The sequence below is a fragment of the Podarcis muralis genome, chromosome 1, assembly GCF_964188315.1.
Source record: "Podarcis muralis chromosome 1, rPodMur119.hap1.1, whole genome shotgun sequence".
NCBI classification, from domain to species: Eukaryota; Metazoa; Chordata; class Lepidosauria; order Squamata; family Lacertidae; genus Podarcis; species Podarcis muralis.
Window position 1 is genome coordinate 75,888,604 of NC_135655.1, and position 21,166 is coordinate 75,909,769.

General features: G+C 42.3%; 1 protein-coding gene across 11 annotated transcripts in view; it reads right to left on the reverse strand.

Moving 5' to 3' along the window:
• TSPAN4 (tetraspanin 4) overlaps window positions 1-21,166 on the reverse strand; it is a 506,481-nt gene that overhangs the window by 43,234 nt on the left and 442,081 nt on the right. For all 11 annotated transcript variants that reach the window (XM_077931590.1, XM_077931632.1, XM_077931616.1 and 8 more), the window contains 2 exons: window positions 16,349-16,540; window positions 1,291-1,365 (listed from right to left, as the gene is read on the reverse strand). In XM_077931590.1, coding sequence (XP_077787716.1) covers window positions 1,291-1,365; window positions 16,349-16,540 — 267 coding nt within the window. The remainder of the gene's footprint in view (window positions 1-1,290; window positions 1,366-16,348; window positions 16,541-21,166) is intronic.

Genomic DNA, 21,166 nt, shown 5'->3' on the forward strand with positions numbered 1-21,166 from the left:
ACGGAACTGCTCTTGCATCAACAGGAGGTGGGAAAGGAAAAGGGGAAATGAAAAAGAAGAACACTTACAGTATCTCAAACCCCCTCTTCTCCAAATCCCACTTCCCATCCCACCTTGGCTATATGCACTTGTTTGTAAAATAAATGGTTTTATGCAGCTTTCCCTGTTTATGGTATTCGTAGAGTGTCTGGGTTTGGAGGTGCCCATGCATCTGCCTACCCGAATTTTGTTTGCCCTGGCGAGGAGCTCATTGATGGGTTGCTGCTTCTCTACCTGGCGGGGCGGGCAGGCACAACCCACAGATATGTATTTCTTTTTGAAACTGCTGCTTTGTGCAAAACCCACAAATTGAAAAATATGTATTTGAAAAAAAGATAAAAATACAAAATTGCCTGCTTTGTTTGAAACATTTGGTGAAAGCTCATTGCTGTGGAATTCCATGAACAAAACATATTTTTTTAAAAAAAGAAAAGGTGTATGCATACTGCATGCATACCTACAAAGGGCCTCAGGCTTTGAGAACTTTCAGTGGGCAAAGAACAGTAATTGAGGGGAAGGAGTAACAACACAGAATACATCCTACCAAGCACCACCTACTAGTGTGTACGAGAAACACTGAGAAAGATTTAAACTGAAAGCACTAATGTGCAGATGAAACATCGCAAAGAAGCACATGGAAAAATCAGATTTGTACACATTAACGCTTTAGTGTATACAAAGCCTAACAGCTACAGTTGCAGTTCTGAGTAAATACTGTTTCTAGTCATCTAGGGAGAGCTAGTCTGAAGAGACATATTGACAGCATCATCAAAGGAGCCTTCTCTGTTAACAGTTCCAACAAAACCAGGTAAAAAATTGTCAACATTTACATACCAACAAAGCCCAATTTCTCATTTCCTGGTGAATGTCTATAACAATATCCAATTAGGAAACTTTCACAGCAACATAAATACCCTTAATAATGAACATCTTAACGTGATTACTATCTGCCTTTTAGTGCATGAGTTTTCATCAGCCTTTCCTGATTAGAATTCTCTGTATTTAAATCATAAATGTGTTGCTAATATGTCTGAATACGTCTGACCTTGAACTGAGAGGGTGAGGGAGGGGACCAATGTCCTAGAAGAGCACTTTTGTATTCTGTGTGCACTCTTTCTGATATGAGGTGGTCTCTTAAGAAAACATGGTATGCGTGCCAAGGCAAAGGCTTCATGGCTTATTTATATGAGGAAAGGGGGCAAGCAAATTTGCTGAAGGGGAAAGAAAAGAAGAAGAAATATTTTGACATACCTTGTCGGTGTAGACGAAGAACAGAATCACGACAGTGAGCTCCAGCACAAATATAATTAACAGCATGATAAAAAACTGTCAAGAGAAGAATGGGTGGGAGAGAGAGAAACAAAAGCCCAGAGACATCAATATTTGTTTCATCTTCACAGCATATGCATTCATGCATAGAAGGAATCAGACCTAGTTTTCACTGAGGAGGTAAATCTTTGCCTGAATGGTACCATTTCTGACATAGGTGAGACATGACTGATTGTTTCGCCACGTAAGAAAATTGCCTGCGCATAGAAAACTCTTCACACCACACACCCAATTTTCTGTGTGTGGAAAAGAACTCAGTCATGTGAGTCCCACCTGCAGGCAGATGCAGCAAAGTCCAGACCACCTCAGTGAGAACTAGGCCAAAGTCACGAAAGTACAGACAATATTATTAGCCTTGTGGCTGAGGTTCATATGGAAAGAGGTCAAAGAATTGATCAGGAGAACCAAGGCTCTAACCACATCAGTGACCTGCGAGCGCTGCAGCTATGGGGGGTGCTTGCATTAGCTTCAGCAAGAACAGACATTCCTTGTGTTTTCACAGACTTTTACCTAGCAGATATTCCATTTTCTAACTTTGCAGTAACACTTGGCCATCTTGTTTTGGAGAAAGGGTGGCTCTCCTCTATGTACACATCTGTGGAATATATTCTCATTCTCTCTGTGTGTGTGTGTGTGTGTGTGTGTGAGAGAGAGAGAGAGAGAGAGAGAGAGAGAGAGAGAGGGGCTCTTGGGAAGGCAGAGTTTTTTAAACATTCAAAAGTAGCGGAATATTCAGTCCTGAGGCACATTAGTAAATCTCCCAGGTGCACTAAAAACATAAGTGAGGTATTTTTAAAAAATGCTTCTAATATTGGTAGTTGCTGAAATAAAATTGTAGTGATAATGTATCTGAGGGCTATCAAACTAGGATTTTCAGGTAGACATATGTATATTTCCACTATTTAAAAAAAAACTTCCCAAAGTTGAAAATTTGAGAGCGAGGAATAACATAGAACACTAACTTAATCCTTTCCTTGCTGGACATTTTCCTATGAAATACCACCTTCCCTGCTGCTTTTTTCCTCATAGGAAATGACAAGTGAATGTAGAGGTGAAGCAACTGGGAGATACCATATTTTTTCAGTGTATAAGATGCCCCCATGTATAAGATGCCCCCTATTTTGGGGGATTCCAAATTAAGAAAACACCCCTCAGCACTACCCCTGTATAAGGTGAACCCCAATTTTAAACCTAATTTTTTGATTAAAAAAACCCCTAGTCTTATAAACGGAAAAACACAGTAATTTTGAGCAGGATAATGGACAGAGGGGAAAGGGTTAACTAGTCCTCTCCCCCCCCCCCCCCCCGCCTTTCCACTCAGACCTCCAGTGTCCCAAGACTGCTTCTAGTTAGAAAAAGAGAGAGAGAATCATGGGAAAGACTGCAGGTCACATCTAGTCTGGCCCTAAAACACTCAGAAGCCATGAGGCAAGTAAAAAGAGCAACTGACAATTGTTTCCAAAATCAGGCCTTACAAGTGTATTACATGATTTTATATGTAGGGGGGGGGGGAGTAATATCTGGGTTTTGCAAGTCAATATCTGTGCTGCTAAGTTTCAGTTGACTTAAAATTTAAATCTTAACCAGTCAGTGTCATTCTATGTATTTCTTTCGTTACACTGCATTTTATTATCCCACCTTTCCTACCAAGGAGCTTAAGGGCAATATAAATGGTCTCCCACCCACCTCCCACCATTTCATGCTCGAAACAACCCTATGAGTTAAACTACACTGAGAGATAGTGACTGTGCCGAATCCACTGAGGGACTGAATGGGGATTTGAACCCAGAGCTCTTCACCACACTGGCTCTTACTATTTTCTGCATAATGTCTGCCGTATATAAATGGTACCTGACATATTCAATTGCTGGATTTGTACTGAAAATGTGATGTGTAGGGAAACTGAACATGCTGCAAAAGAATGTGGAGGGAAGGGCAGGAATGGGGACATCATAAGCGTTTGCTATTTCTAAGCGCCAGCCTCTGCCTAAGCTGCTGCTCAAGCAGTATATGTGGTACAAAGTGAGAAGGATTATTCTGTGTGCGTGTGCTGCATTCTGCAACAGGGGAAGTTACAGGGAAAGGTGACACAGTCCGATTCTTAATTTAGCAGTATACTTTTTTAAGAACATAAAAGCAAATTAGTATTTGGGTCTTGCTGGCTCCTGCTGTTCCGATGCACAGCCCCCACCCCAAGTGCTGCAGGGAATCCTCTCTTGTTCCCACTCTATTCCTCTTTCCTTTTGCAGAAAATAAACCCTTTGCTGCCTCTCTGGTCTTTTTGTTTGTTCCCTAGGGAGCTGCTTTTGCTAAGCAAGCCAATTCCACTTCCATAAAAATAATCCTTGATGATCAACTTCAACGCAGCATTAGACAACTAAGCAGCAGTTAAAATGGCATTACTCTCACCCCCCCCCCTCTATTCTGATAAAAAAACAAACAGCAGCAAATGCATATGCAACTACAGGCTCTTCTGCGTGGCTTGAGAAAAAGAGGCTATTCAAAAGCGACAAAGGGAACTTGTGTTGCATCCAGCTTTCCTCGAAATCAGGGGTAACTGCAGTAGAATGTTGTAGTGTATCAATATCTTACATGCATATTGTTCTTTTCAACATTCTGTGATGTGGGGGAAATGACACAGGGCCGGATTTATATGAAGAGAGGCCCTAGGCTACTCCACTTGTGAGGCCCCTCCCCTCCCCCCACCATCACAACTAGAAGAAAATGGAAGAGTGTTATAAACAAAATTGAGTGAGGCCAAGGATGACGACGGGTATTTAAAAATTTACAATTCACAATTTCTTCTCTAAATGACATAAGATATTATTGTTAAATACCATGGTGATTTTTTAAAAAATGCATTAAATTAACACTGAAAAACTTTTGCACTAATTGAACTTTGTAAACCTTTTGTGGCCTGGGCAGGCCTGGAACTAGTTCCCATGTCTTGTTCCTCTCTAAGGAATCAAGTTCAGCTTTCATGGCATTTAACATCCTCCAAGGTTAAACTTAGGACCTCTTGGAAACTTGAAGGTTCCCAAACCTTCTCTGAGTTACTAACAACAGCTGTATCTGCTATGACTGTTTTAGAAACTCTTCAGCATACTTTTTGGGTGGTTTACCCTTTGTGGCCCTTTCAGATCTGCGTACTATACACAAGTCTTCCATGCTAGGCTTATCCCTTTTAGGAGAATGCTGGGCAGGCCGGGTCATCCTCTTATATACCTGCTGGGATTGACAAGGCATCTGACCCTCACCTGAATCTCATAGCTCTCCTGTAGCTGCCTCTGATTAGTTATCATTTAACTCTTGGGAGAAACAATTAGCATCACATGTCATGTGCATGGAAGTTGCCGAACCAATTAACCAACTAGAAGGATTACTGTTAATAGCACCAGTTTTCCTATAACTTGATATTGCTGGATAGTTTTGATGAACTGCAAAAGCATTTTTAGTTTGCTTTCTGTTACCACCCTGGAATTTTCTTTATTAGTGCGACTTTGTTTTGTACGATTCCTTGCAAATGAAGGAAAACAACTTTTCTGTTTGTATACAGTGGTACCTCAGGTTAAGTACTTAATTGGTTCCCGAAGTCCATTCTTAACCTGAAGCAGACTTTCCAATTGAAAGTAATGGAAAGTGGATTGATCCGTTCCTGACGATGAAAAACACCGCCTAAAACAGCAATTTAACGTGAATTTTACTGTCTAGCGAGACCATTGTTCCATAAAATAAAGGCAATAATTAATGTACTGTACTATAAAATAAATAAGGCAGTATTTTAGATGAAAAAAATGAACATTTCCCCCTCGCCTTACGTGCACTGATGATGGTCAGTATGGATGGGGGGCTTTTATCCATTTTTGCAGTCACACAATCAACCAGTAGCTGAACTGGGCTCCACAGATCCCCAAAACAATGGCAGAAGGCAGAGTCCCCCAGAAGTCCCCCAAACAAAGGCACAAAGCAGAGACAAAGGCACAGGGCAGACTCACACAAACAAATCCCAAAATCCCTTGGAGAATCCCAAAATTTTCCACTCAGGTGGGCTTACCTGGCTAGGTGCCACCCATCTTGCTACAGCTGGGGGTGGGGCAAGGGTTGGTAAAGGGCTTTTTGGCCCAGGCTCATCTTTTATTTCTTAACAGCTTCACTGTTCTTTGTCTTCACTAGGTAAATGATCCTTACCTAACTTTGGGGCTGGGATACGACCTGCTGGGTATCCTGTAGATGTCAAGGCTTGGCTCGGGGCTGTTGCAGAGGCCTCCCGTGGCTGGAGCCCAGTCATGCAGCCTCTGCAGGCCCTGCAGATGTTGGGGCTTGGCCCCCAGCCTCTGCAGGCCCTGCGGATGTCAGGGCTTGGCCCCCGGCCTCTGCAGGCCCCGCAGATGTCGGGTCTTGGCTCCCAGCATTCACGGAGCCCTGCAGGCCCCACAGATGTTGGGGCTTGGCTCCCCACATCCATGGAGGCCTCAGAGAGCTCAGACACCTTACTTCCGGGTTACAATCATTCATAACCCAAAAAAACATAAGTGTTCATAACCCAAGGTACCACTGTATGTTGATAATATAATTTTGGTTACTGAGGACAAACAAGATTCTACAAAAACAAGATTGGGTGCAGCCCTGGCCAAGACATAGGTGTCCTGACTGTGACAAAGGTGACCTGTGTGCTTGCTTGCTTGATTAACAGCTGTTGGGAACTTCAAAGTCCCTGCTCTCCCTTCTTATGGTCTTTGTACTGGACCTGGAGACTCCAATACAGAGCATTCCATGTCAAGAAGGAGGGTAAGTGGGCACTCTATCAAATGACAGGACAGGAGTTACACGGAGCAGGGCCTTTTCCCTGGTGATGCCCATTGTATGCCTCACTCTTCCCAGACCTGCTCTCTTTTGGCCTGTATTTTGGAGCTCTATAATTTAGGAAGACTTTGGAAGAACTGGTTGACAAGTCTTATCAGTTGCTGACATATGAGCCGATTTTATTTGCTGCTATTCTGTGCTTCTGGTGCACCAGAGTTGGCTAAGATGCCAGAAGGGATACAATTTCTCCATTATCTGCACAGCAGGGAGTGTTTAGTCAACAGTGCAAAGGCTAAGCTGAAGCATTCCCTGCTGGTTACCTGCTTTCAGCAATAGGGGTCACTGTTTGGTAGTACCCAATTGGTTAGCTGTCAGATTCTAGAGCTCCCTATTGGTGGCTCTTAGGTAATTCACAAAATACAGAGTGCGTTCATAAAACACAGTATACGTTCATAAAGCAGTAACATAAATCTCAATTGCTACATATTGGATGTATATTTCAGCAGTTGAACATACAAGTTTATGACCATGCTGTAGTGTAATGCTTATGCGATTGTGAATAAAAGGTGGCTGGGCTCATTGTCTCGGGGTTTGGGGGGGAAGAGGTGACAAAACTGATTTCCAATAAGTGCCCCACTTTATTTCTATAACAAGTCCTTGAGTCTGTACTCTGAATGGTGGCACCAGGGACCTAGAAGGTGCAGGGCTTGTCAGTCCAACCCCTGCACAGTCTCATCAGGGCTGACCTTAAGGCAACTGGAGCAATTGGGCCAAATTGGGCCCCACAAGCCGCTCCTAAGGGGGCCCCTGCACCAGGGCAATCTAGATGGACTTTATTTATATCTATAAGATTTTGCAGACTTTGGCTGTGAACTGGGGCCCTACAAAAAAATCAAGTTGCGCCCCACTGCTTCAAATTAGGCCCCACTGGCTAGCCCTGAGTCTAATAGCTGCTGGGCCTGAGTTGCCCTGCCCTTGCATGAAGTCTTGGGTTTACAATTTTGGGAGAGGGGAGACTGCGGCCCTGGGGAGCGGGCAGGCTGGCGAGGCCCCCTAGATTTAGAGGCCCAAGTTGTCCTGCCCTCACATGAAGTATTGGGCTTGCAATTTTGGGAGAGGGCAGACTGCGGCACTGGGGAGCAGGCAGGCTGGCAAGGCCCCCTAGATTTAGAGGCCCTAGGCTTCAGCCTACTTAGCCTATACATAAATCCGGCACTGGATATGAGGCCGTGTGCACACTAACCAATTGTAGTTTCCCCCCTCAGTTATGTCCTCAAATTGCTGCTCTTAATCTAGATTGATTCTGCTGTCCACAAAGGATGGTGTGGTTTGCAAATATGTGTTTGAACTCCTTTCCCTTGATTAGGTTATTCATGCATTTTCCTCCCTGTACAAGTCCCAGATGAATCAAGTGACGATTGCGAGTTTGGTATATGCCCACTCACAATGTAACTGGGCAGGTGTGGATATGCACACATACACACACCTTTCAAGTCTGCCTACATCTTTTTTTTCAAATAGGCATACATAAAAACATTCAATCCAGATTGTGTGTGAGCTACCATTGATTCTAGAATAAAATGCCATATGTATGCAACCTAAATCAGAACCATGAGTGTAGGGAGCAAGGAGCATATATTTCAAAGAGTCTCAGCTGCAGGCCAACTACCCATTTTATGTTCTTTCATATTTCTATGGCAACTTCCATAGCAGGCACTGCTGACCCTTTATCCCAATTTTAAAATGCTATGGAAAGTACACCACCACCTTCCCTCAAGAAGCTGCATATGTACTAAGTAGCTAAAACCGCTAGTAAATCCAGCCACTTCTACCCCTGTTCATTTCCCTAAAACCCACCCTTAGAAACAGCCTCATCTTTTGTTATGCTCTAACATGGAAATATATGCAGGTTATAAGGCTAACTGGAATGGGCCAAAGTGCAATGAAGACTAGACAGGCTCAGGGCATGGACCACTAAAAATTCTTACGGTTTGCTTTCAAGTAAGCTTCCCAATTCAAATGATAAATAAGGAGGAGAATAAAAATGCACTTTGCTGTGGTTCAGTGGGACTGCAGGCTGCTGATATAAGAAAGATTTATGCTTTGAGACAACACAATCCCAATGCAAACCATCCACACAGAAGCTCATAAAGAAGATTAATCTTACATTGCAGTGAGACATATTTCACCACAGAAGTTTTCCATGACTAAGATGGTATCTAGAGAAGTTTGCTGAGGGAGTACCTATAGGCTAAGAATCACTATGCTGGTGTGTGTTTTTTAAGCCTTTATGTGCTACGATTCTGTAGGAGCAAGGGGAGGAAAATGAAGTAGTTTATACTGCAACTTCCTACTACTTTTACAACAGGGTTCCCTCAAATTACATTGCAACCTTTGAGTCCTGCAAGCCTATTTTCTTCCCACAAGCACTTAATTTTGGCTAGTGCAATGGCCTGGTTTACATATCATCTTAAGCAGCAACTAACCATGGTTTCCCATAGGGTTGGGGTATTGTTTAGGAGTTTTTGGTTGTTGTGGATGTTATTTTTTTGTATTTTATTTTTAAATCTTATGATTTATGTGGAAATTGTTCAATTTGGTTGTGTACTTTTTGATGTATTTTATTTATTGTTTATGACTTCTTTTGTTATGTTTCTAAGTATGTTGTAAGCTGCCTTGAGCATTGTTATGGAAAGGCAGCATACAAATAAAATGATAGTGTCCAAACCAGTAGTTGTGGTTCACTGAAACCTTGGTTTACTGAACCATGGTTTCACCAGGGTTTATTGAAACAAGCTAGGATCATTTACCACAGGTTGGAGTTGATTCATTTCAAAGAATAAACCATTCTTAGAATGTGAAATAGTTTGTCTGAGTTTAGAACTAATGAGGGCGAAAAACAAAGTTGAAAGAGAAGTGAAAGGTGGAGGACAAGAGAGGGGGAGGAGTGCATGAGCCTGGAGCTTATGTATGTAATTCTATGGTCTGGGGCTTAGTGTTATGTGTGAATGCAGTCAATGACTAACATTATTAGTCACTTTTATTTCAGTGATTGCATTACTTTAACACTAAATTGAAAGCAAACAAAATCTTAGCAATTTTGGACCAGATTGAAAGAGGAGGAGATGCAGAGCGTATTAATCATATGACTCACACTCCTGGTTGACCAATTGCCACTGCAAACATAGCAGACAAGTATTGTGAATTACAGAAAATAACTTCTGTCATAGGGCTTTGTTTGACAGTGTCACAACTTAGTGATATCTATCGGAGGGGGGATGGGAGGGAGAGCAATGTGAAAGCTATTACTGCAGGGGACTGTTGCTTGTCTGCTGCTAATTCTGTGTGCCAAGTGCTTGGCATATGTTTGCCTCCAATGTTTGCTTCCCAGATCAAACCCTTATTTTCAGACTAACTCATTTTTAGATCCCCGCATTGCCATATTTCCTTCCTTCCTCCATAAGGATGTTGTTTGTGTTTTCATTGCAATTTTCTATTTTATTTTAATCTTTGCCCTCTCTCAGTCTGCTTGTCTATATTTCCCAACCATTTCCCTTCCCTAGCGGATGGTGTTTCTGAAAGCTATTGCTGGGAGGATATTGCTGGGGTTCTCCTAATGGCCTGCTCACATGACAGACTGTTCCATGCAAACAAACAAAACTGGATGATAGGGAAAATGGTTCCAACTTAAGAGTGGGATTCAACTAAGCTTTACTCAGAGTAGACCCACAGACATTAATGAACATTACTAAGTTAGGCCCATTAATTTCAGTGGGTCTATCCAGACTAAAACTTAGTTTCATACCACCCTTATTATGCAATCCTAGGAAGCCTTCTTCCTTATGTATCAAGTTTCTATGTGGAGAGATTATTGTTAGTATATTTAACACCATTATTGTATGAAGGGTCAGTCATGTCAGTTCCCACCTGCAGGCTGAAGTGCTCAGGCCAAGACAGTTTTACCACATCATCTGCCATGTGTAAGATCTAAATCAGTAACTAGCCAGATGTTGTTGAACTCCTGGTTCCATCAGCACTGACCACATTGGCCATTCTGGAGCCCAACAAACATCTGAGGGCCACAGACTCTACACCCTGCTCCAGATTATTGGTACTCACTGAGAATTACACATGCCCTTGGCAGGTGTGCAAATATCTCTTATTGTTGGACTTGGTGCATTATGGCTGGTGGTCTAATACTAGAAGATAGCAAGGGGGGGACGCACATAATTGATGTGAGGGCTGAGTACTAGTTCAGGATGTGTAGCATGCTAGACAATATGTGATAGCTTAAGATCTATAGCACTTGCTACCAGTTTCCAGAAGCAAAACACAGTTTCTAAAACGCAAAAGACTCATAAATCACAGTTTGTGGTTTTTAGTGGGTGAGTCCACCACATTCTCACTTGGGCTTCCCACATGAATCATTTTATATTATTAGTTTAGCAATCTAGAGGGGGGACGCGGTCCCTAGAACTGTATGTCAGACAGCAGATTTAATTGGCATTTTATGGCATTTTCTGTATTTTATGACTTTTGGAAGAAAACAGACTCCAAATCAATAAAATGTCATAAAATACCAAAACCACAGATCTCTGTCATATTCAACGCATGCACTCAATGCAGCTTTAGCTACTTAGCCACAGGCACAGAATAGGGGAATGTTAATTCAAAGAAAGAGAGCACTAACTTTAGCATCCCCTTCATTACTAACCTTCCCTGGGACACAAAGGATCTACAGATTGCCATCAGAAGCCCTGACCTCATTGGGCATACAAGTGTCGCGCCATCTGCTTCTGAACGCAACCAGCTGTTGGGGCTAGATAAGTAGCACTCAGAGTACATTTCTGTACCATCTCAAACATTTAGGGCTGGGATTCTCCAATGTGGCTAAAGGAGGTCAAGAGACACTGACCCTTGGATTCAACAGCCAGCTATATGCTTCTTCAGAAACCACGGGTCTTGGATGCCAATACTGCAAAAATGAGGATTTCAGAGTGGTGTGGAATATCTGCTCTAAACAGACAGCACCGCTGAACTTTAAAAATGTAGGCATCTTTACTGCATAAAGAAGCAAAGAACCCTTTAAGAAGATTTAGTGGGCCAGATGCTAAGCAAGAGGAAGCTGGCTTATTTCCTAGACTTTAATGGGGGCTCTAAGAAGTCGCAGCAGCTGAGGAGCCTCCTGTATAAGGAAACCTCGTAGCTGTTTCACTGAAATGCCAAAGCAGATACATATATAGATCCTGAACCTGCAACCTCCCTGGGTTATGTAACTCACACTGCAGTTAATGGAAGAGCCAGGTTTGAATCATAGTTATAAGAATGCAATGCCTCACAGCAAGTAAAGTATGTGAAATAAAAAGGGTGGGGGAAAGGTATGGAATTCAACTAAATAACCGTGACAGCGCAATGGGACTTCCCCCCTCCTCCTATAATGCAGGCCCTGCATGACCCCTCAAATTTGGGGGGCACACAGGAGAAGGAGAAGGGGAGAGAGTTCCATTGTACAAGGCGATATCCTTGCACTGAAGGAACTTAGCGCTATGTTGAATACAACCCTATATCTCTGTGCGATACACTGGTGTAAAGTAAGAATAAGGCTTTCTTGGGAAATGCAGGCAGCTGATCAGAGGGAAATGTGTTAGCCAAAAGTTAAGCACAATGCTGCCTTCCCAGCAATGCAATATAGACAGCTCCAGGCCTTACAGTCAGAGACAGGGCTGCCCCAAGACATTTTGCTGCCTGAGGCGAAGGACAAGATGGCGCCCCCCTCCCTACAGAAGCCACTGGACTGGCAGTTAACCCTTACACTAGAAACAGGATAGCATCCTGCACCATACCTGAGGCAATAGATCATGTTAGGGCTACCAGGGCAGACTGTGTGGCAATGGCTGGGGGTGGGGGGTGGGTGTTCAGGGCTGACACTGCCAGTCAGTGCAGACAATACTGAGCTAGACAGACCAATGTTCTGATTCAACATAAGGCAGATTCCTGTGTTCTATGTAATACAGAGCAGGGGGGCTGCTCAGATCCTACAATTGTTGGCTTGCTTCCCATGAGCATCTTGTTGGCCACTATGAGAACAGGATGCTGGTCTAGATGGGCCCCTGGTCTGATTCAGCAGGGCTTATTTCTATGAGAACCTCTCTTGCAAGCCGATAAGTCCCCCTCAAAAAGAGTCAAGACGGGATTGGTGACTAGCCCACTGAAAATTGCCATTAGCATCGTCCACTATATTTTCCTGAGGATTTCTTTTTGCACACCCGGTTCTCCCTCTGTCCGCAGACTGCACAAGTTGCCAACAACCGACTTGCTCTGTCCCAAAGAGGATCCTGTGCCTTGTTAGAAGACCCGACAATTTGAACTGCTCTTCGAATCCTAGCTAAAGGTCTGATGTCCCCATATGTTATTCAGGTCAGCTAAAAATAGATTGAGGAAAGTTTAACAGGGGGGAAAGGGTTTATGTCTAAGGGTTATATCTAGGGTTTTATATCTTAATTTACATCTCATTGTCTGGGCCTTCAGCAATGGCTCTGCCTACTAATTAAAACAAATGAGAGGAGCATGGTGTGGGGAGACCCTCTGGCTTTATCTAGGCTCTGAAAAATGAACTTCAAATAACTCCCTTTGTAAAAGAATAAAGGAGAACGGAAGGGAGCTTGGAAAGAACTCAGCTAGTGAGAGGGGCAATTAGTACTTTTCAATCAACAGGCAATGAAGAGGTCCATCTACAATTATCCACAGAAAGAGGCCTGCTTTTTCTCCAATTTTCTCAGTGATAGAGCACCTGCTTTACACGCGAAAGGTCCAAGGTTTAGTTCCCAGCATGTAAATGTGAGAAAGATGAAACGCTAGAGAGCTGCTGCCTGTCACTGTAGACAATACTGAGTTAGCTGGACCAATGTTCTTTCTCAGTACAAGGCAGCTTCCAGTGTTCAGTCTGGTCGGGGAGAAACAACAGCTGTAGGACCATCACCTTCATTCTCCTGGATATGCCAGTTTCCTCATGGAGGTCGTAGGAGCCAAAGATATGACTTCCCCCACCTGCATTCTAAAGTGCTACACAATCCAGAAAGGACTTTGGTTTCTTCATCCGCTTGAGTTTGGAAGGACCATAGCTCAGTGGCAGAGTGCATGGTTTGCATGCCAAGGGTCCCACGTTCACTCCTCTGTATCACCAGATGAATCTGCAAAAGACCCATGTCTGGAAACTTGGAAAGCTGCAGTCAGGCAGTGTAGATTATCTTTTGCTGATCTGTTATAGGACTCCAACTCTCGGCAGTCTAACATGGTCAATAGCCAGACATGGTGGGCAAACAGATGGGGATTGACTGGGTGAGAAGGGATCATGTTGGAAGCCTTGAAAGAAGCACCAGTACACCCCTTCCCCAAAAGGCCATCCTTAGACCAAGAAGTATTCAACAACTATAGGTCAGTGATAAGTATCCCCTTCCTTTCTGGTAATTCAGGAACTTAAGAAGCTGTCTTATGCTGTGTTGGAGCCCTTGGTCCAGCTATTTCTGCATTTTCTATGTGGACTGGCAGTAGCTCTCTGGGGTTTCTGACCAGCCTTGTTTGGAGATGTCAGAGACCTGAACCTGGAACTTTTTGCATGCTCTGCAAAAAAGCCGGAGCTCTTTCACAAAGGACGCCTCTTGCCAGCCAACTGACTTACAGATGTCACCTCCCTCCCTCCCAACTCCTGTCTCAAGCCATTAAAACAACAGAAGCTGAAACACCAGACAAGGATCAATACCTACAACTTTGTGTGGGAAAACTATGGACAGAAAATCATTCACAGGACAATCTCTTACCATTCTCCCTCACACACCTTTTAACATCTCGCTAGTCAAATTCCCTGTCACTGGTAAGAGTTTTGGGCGTCAGTTCTTTCAATAAAGCTGGAAACAGAATGCTTTTTAGAAGCCTATTTCAAGTACGTTTTCTTCTTTCCCCCCTTAATATATAGGCCTGTCACAGATGAGACTCTGAAGCTTGGGCACCTTTGAAAAAAAATGACACCTGAAAGCCAATTCACACGCCTAGTAGACTCGCGGTGCTTTTCTTTTCTTTTCTTCTTCTAAATTCCAGCTATGACATTCCTTGCTTATTGTGAGTAGGCCAACACAAGCAGAAAATAAAAATAAATGCTCAGTTTGAATGCCACAGCCAAAACATATTGAGGTGATTTGAAGAGGTGTGCAAAAAAAAAAAAACCAGTTTGACGATGGAACCAATTTCCTGGGCTGGTGGGGTGGGTGACTGCTGTCAGACCTGTTGGGGCTGCCTTAGCTTTGGATTTCCCAAGTCAGTAAGGGAGTTGGGTCTATGTTACTGTATACAGTTCTATCCTATGCAAACTGGAACCAAACTTCTTGTGGTTAACAAGTCAGAAACCATATTGCTATTTTGAGGCCATTTTGGCATATAAGTGCACAGGGCTGAGCTGCACAGGGCCTTATATGTTAATACCAACATGTATTAAACATCTATGTAGCTGGGTTTCACCAATGTACTTAATGGTATCCCTGGGGATTTTCTGAATACATTTGTGCAGGGCACAAAGCCCCACATTGATGTTTTCTCACTGATGTAAAAGCCAGCAAAAAATAACAACCCACTGTCCACATACATAGGCACTGCACACTATACGAGGCACAGGAGGACAAGATGACAGCTTTCCTCTCCGACATGGCAGGGTACAATTTAAGGTGTGCCGTACTTCAAGAAAATCAAGAAACAATGGGAACAAAATTGCCTCTAAGCTAACTTTCTTCTGCCTCTCATTTTTAGCTTTCAGCCTGCTCTAAATTGTGCTGACTGGAATGATTTAATGGGAATGACTGCTCCAGAATGAAAAGTAGCATTCAGTTCTGCTCACTGCCCTAAACTTTAACAAGAGGCAAAGGTTGCTAAGCAGCTATTTCAAACATGAGAGACGTGAGGATCACCCAGATCACAAAGGGGGCAATTCAGCTCACTTGCTGTGTACTATTGTCAGCCCCAAAATCATAGAAAAGTTGTTTTTCATTATCTATGACTGAGAAAGTACTTGTCCCAAACTCCATGTGATTTTAAAATGAATTATGAACAAAATATCATAATTGCATAAAATACACAACAGAAAACAGAAGGATCCCTCGTGAAACCCCGTCTCATTTTGGCTCTCTAACACTACATGATGTGTGGGGATCTACACATTGGTGAGTTATTTCACCCAGTGCTTTTTTTCTAAAAAAATGTTTAGGGGTACTCTCATTCTGACTGAGACTCAGGAAACACCGTGACAGGAAACGAGGCTGCCATCGGGGGTAGCAACATAACTGACGATTCACCGTGCTAGAGAAGAAACTATTTTTAAAAAAAGAATTAGTTTCTTCTCCCGTTAGATTCACAAAACGTTTAGGTGTATATGTACCCCTGTGTCCCTCCAGCCATGTTAATTCTTAAACTCCTAATCCTCTCTCCTCATCTATATGTGAGAGGCGAAGACTGAAGGCTTCCACTTCCATTTTAAGAGCAACCCATAGCTCTGTATTATGTTTGAATCTGGGGAGGACTCTTTTAAACCCTCACTCAACTTGCACATTCTTTTCTTCCATGACCATTCCAGGAAAATTATTAAAGTATTTCATATATTTGATAGTTAAAAGCAAATCATAGCTAAGAACTAAAAACAGCTCTACAGGATTGCCATTTTTATCTTTATATTGGTGATGGCTATGGCTTATGAAATAAACAAATAACAATGGAATAAAAATTACAGTTGTTGTATGTATCCACATTACTGATGTGCTCCCACTTGCATCTTTAAATGTCTAAATAATTTTTTTCATTATCTAGCTCAAGGGTTAAGAGCCTTGGTTTAAGTTGCCATTTTGTTAGCTAGGTGGCTCTCCTAGATGCACATCGGCATGTACCACATCATCCATAACTGCTTAATATGTATCTTAAGTGCCATTCATAATCAGTGCATTCTAGGTGCATATGTCTTACCCCAGACAAAAACAGTTGGCTATTTCCAGCATATGGTGTTGAGGTGACTGTGCAATTAGAATGCACAGTACCCAACATTAAGAAAACGCTGCGCATCAATTCAATATCAACACAAGCACCCAGAGGCCACAAAGCAGGATGCAGGTAGACAACAGAACCACCATTACGTTATACTCACACTGAGCAGGAGGCACTTGTTTTCTTTGATGGCTCCTATGCACCCCACAAAGCCAATGATCATTACAAAAGTCCCTGTGATGATCAGCAGATTGGCAGCTGACAGGGAAGGGAAGGAAGAAGAGAGGGTGGCGAAGTTCCCTTGGGTAACTGCTAGCCATATGCCAACTCCAAGGATCCCACAGCCTCCCAGCTAGGAGAAAAAACAAAACAAAAGGAGACATACGATTAGACAGTTGCACTTCCAAGGAAGCTATTATCATAATCATCACCACCAGTAACCTTCATTATCACTAATAGCAGACGTAGCAGTATCTAAGAAGCGCAAAATATAGCTGTAATTAGTTTTACAGTTATGCATATTTCTATTCATCGAAATCACACAGTGCACATAGCCTGGTAGAGTATCATCCATTAGGACTGATACACAGTTATGCTGGGTACATTTATGAACATAGTAAGCGAGAGACTCTGATCCCTTAAAGCCTTCACATGAAAGAGACAAGGGAGAAAGAACGAGCAGGAGGTATGGAAGTGTTGTGATCACCCCTCTCACAGGCAAGATATGGAAATTTGGACTAGTCTCATGAAGAAAGAATGCCACACAGCTGGGATTGGAAATTAAACCCAAGGATTTCAACAGAGTGCTTTTGCTCAAATTGACATTTTTTGCTTAAAGGACATGCACACACTGAGAGAAGCTAATGAAGTCTTGGTGTAGCTGGAGACTAAAAGAGAATCGCAAAATAATGAAGGCAGTTCAGATATTTGGAATTTCAAGGCAATAACCAGCTGCAATCTTGCTCTCTGCTGTTGGCAAATAATGCGCAGATCTTTCCTCTATTATTCCTTTTCCAGCTGAGGTGTGTGCCAAGGATAGCCATATTCTCAAAACTGCTCAAGGACTGGATTCCGTCCCATCTCATTTCCAACAGGAGGTGTGTCTTCAAGGAACCTCCATTGTGAGACTCCTGCAGAATCCAGTACGATTATCCAGATCATATACTGTGTATGCAAGATATAGGGCTGGTGATAACCTTGCATTGCAAGCTCCCCTACCAGGAAATAAGAAAGCTGCTTTTCAAGTAAGAGATGGTACTACAGGCTCATGCTCTCGATCTGGTTGTGGGGAGAGTTTCATGGATGAGAAAAATGAGGGCAGAGAGCAAATCTGACTTTTTCCAGACACTCATCAAAGGTAGCTCCACATACAGTACATTGCAAGGTTTGCTGTAACCATGGCATCTGTCACCATGGCCAGAACTACCCTCTTCCATGAATGGGCACAATTGGGATATCACTTAACCTGCACAAAGGCACTCTTGGCCACAATGCCCAACTGGACATCCAGGTTCAAGACTGAGTTCAGGAGCACCCCAAGCTATGAAACTGTGCTTTTAAGGGACGCGCTACCCTATCCAGTGTAGGTGAAATCCCAGTTCCTAGACTAGCTCTTTTACTGAATTAACTTGGCACCAATCGGAGTATTCATCCTACTATGAACAGCAGGTTTGGGGGGGGGGGTATGATTCCAGCTAGAACCATGGCAGGGACAAAGACTTAAATCCCTCTCGTCTCATCCCTCTCATCCCCATGCAAGTTATTTGTTTAAAACAACTGACCCACAAGGCCAAACGAGATGAGTAAATTCCTGTCTGGATTAGCCTTCAGTCAGTATGCGCACAGTCTACACAGCAAACTTTTATTAATTTGTGGTTTATAATGGTGAGCAAATGCTAACATTTGCAATGATTCATATAGAAATGCCAAAAATTAAGCAGAAAAAAACAAAATAAAAGGGATTTTGCATGAGACCAATCACAAAGAATAATGCCATTTAGGTTCCTTGCCTTTCAAAACTGAGATTTAGAACTGCACATTACCCATCTCAAAAGGCCAAAAGAGAAACTATGCATGCAAGACAGATGTGCCATTTTCACTCAAACAATAGAGAAAATATTAACTAAATGTCTGCAAGAAGGGCGTGGGTTATAAAAAGAAAGAAGGGGTCATAGAAAATCTTTAGAATTAGAAGATGTTAGGAAAAAAGAAAGCCAAGAACACATCCTATGACTATTCAGACAATTACACACATAGGATTTACACGCATACGATTCTGTCTGAAGCAGCATACTCCCATCTTATACCCTCCAACATTTCTCTGATGAAAACAGGGACATCCTCTTCAACAACAACAACAAGAATTGTTTATTTGTACCCCACCCATCTGTCTGGATTGCCCCAGCCATTCTGGGCAACTTCCAATGTATATAAAAACGTAATAAAACATTTAAAAACTCCCCTATATGGGGCTGCCTTCAGATCTAAAGGTTGTATAGTTACTTATCTCCTTGCCTCGGGAGATGCTGTATTAACCATTAATGTCTTAAGTGCAGTATATGCTTGAAACAATTATATAACTAGATTGTTGCTAAAAGTTTTGTTATCATGGAAAATATTTTTTTATTGGTAAAATGCAGTCAAACACATCCTATGCACTAAAGTATGTCTCTACCACTTCCCCTGATAACTGTATACTAATGAGAAAGGTACAGTTGCCTGATAGTAGATAGTGCACTTTGAAATCTATGAGGATGGTGAGGTCTGCCAAGTTGAGGTGGTGGCCTCTACTTAGTAGAATGAATTGTTCATACAAAGATTCCTCTGAGCCTCCTTGCCTTTAAGAAACATAAACATTTATCCCCGAGCCTTTTCTAAGGTCTATTGGGCCATATGAAAACAACTGCTTTTCATGCAGTTTGGTTACTCTTTATGTACACTCTTAAAATGTTTATTGTGAATAGTTTGGCGGGTACTGCATGTAAAGGAGACTAGGAGAGGGGTTTCTGGTCAGGTGGGACATAGGTAAGAAATAAAACAGCAAAGGACTTTGAAACAAACACAGAAATGCGCTTTAAAGGTTTTGTTGATGCCTGTCTGTTTTGATTTTTTTACCCTTGACATCCATGCTCCTGCGATTTATGGATAATTGTACTCAGTTATTAATGTATTGCCCTCCTCCGAACCTTCCGCTAGTTCCCCACCATTTCTTGTTTGCAGTGCCAAACAATTCACAGAAGAGTGATGAAACAATGACTCCTGACAGTTTTCAGAGCTTGCTGCTGTGTGGAATAAAACAAAAACCAAACCACTAACGGGGCTGGTTTTGATAGCTTTACTGTCTTCCAGAAGGCCCCCAAATTGTCATGGTGAAAGGAGACACTAATCACTGAAACAAAAGAGTGACAAAAACAAAAACAGAACTGCTAAGATGGCATGATATATTAGCAAATAAGTACCAGGCCTATATTGATTTCGCAGGAAATGTGTGAAGCAGGCCCTGTTTATCAAAGATGACACCTTCAGCTAGCTTCCTGATGACGGCAGCATTTATCCCGCCTTGAATTAAAATACAGCAAGTTCTGAATGCTTGTACTGAATAATTATTTTTGACACCTCCTCTTTCCTACCCAATTACAGCAGATATACTGCCACTTCTCTTTCCTTATCTTTATTCTCTGGACAGCTTGAACAGGGGTAACACAAGAAGGACTTTCATGTAAGCTGGCCAACTCTTCTTCATTGTGAGCTGCCTTGGAGTTGCCAAGAGGTGAAGGAGAGCCTTCATTTTGAAAATAAACTGTTTTCTTGAAAACATGTAAGCTGGTGCTGACAGAGTTTTTTTCCTTTTTCTAAAAAAATTCATAGAACTCAGTTTTTCTGCTGATGGATTGGTACCCTGCTTCATGTTTTAGTATGGTGTTCTCTTTTTTATTGATGCTGCTGCACTTCGTAGATTGGGGTGGCTAACTTTTACGGGGCCCATAGGCACAGCTGGAATTATGAGACAGTGTTGTCAGCACCACCTGCCCCTCCCATGAGTTCGTGTATCATGCAGATGAAAGCACACACGTATGGAGAGGGTATCTGGTAAGTGGGTAAGCCAGAGAACAACTTGAAGATCATAACGTTCACCTTGTTTTTAAGACAAGAATTGCAAGTCACCAAGAATCGTTTTCTGAGCCAAGGAATAACAAAACTCAGCTACACCTTGCTTCACCTATACACTAAGTAAACCATGAAGTCACTGCTTTGCATACCCATCCCTCTTACATACAAACACTGGGGCAGGGCTGGGGGGTTGCAGACTTAGAGATTCTTGGTTATTAAGCAAGTTAGAAAGTAAATTATTCAGACTTCGATTGATCTTGAACTACTGTAAACAGAGTAATCCCAAGTAACTTCAAATATAAGAATTCAATTGGGTGCTTCAGTTCTGCACACATTTTATAATATGGTGGTAGAAATTGCCTCATTGTTCATCCTAACGGTCTTTGTGCCCCTAAGTGATCTTTATTGCTTTTATTGTCTAGAAAATGCATCTAATCAACAGCTCCTGGCTTTGTTATCAGATTAGGATCCACACACACTGCAGTGCCTTCTCATTTAGCTTTAAGTAAGCTTTTTTTTTTTTTTGCAACAACAGCACACACACACAAACCCAGCTAATACTGGTCATACATTATACATAGGGAGTTGTGGGGGGAAATCTGTTCTTCTATTCAGTTGTATTTTACATCTGCTTATAGGGCTTAGTTGGAGAATGCTATGCTCTCAGAATAATTCTAGTTAATTTTCTGTGAGCACATTCTACTACAATTTTAACACCAAGGAAAATAAAATTGTCTCTTTCTTTTTACACTATAATATTATTTCAGAGGCATTAAGAAAGATTTCTAACAGCAATAGTTGGCCCCTTTCTGCTGTTTAGGAACTCTAAATTGTTGTTCCCATAACTCCTCGGGTTCACAACATGCGC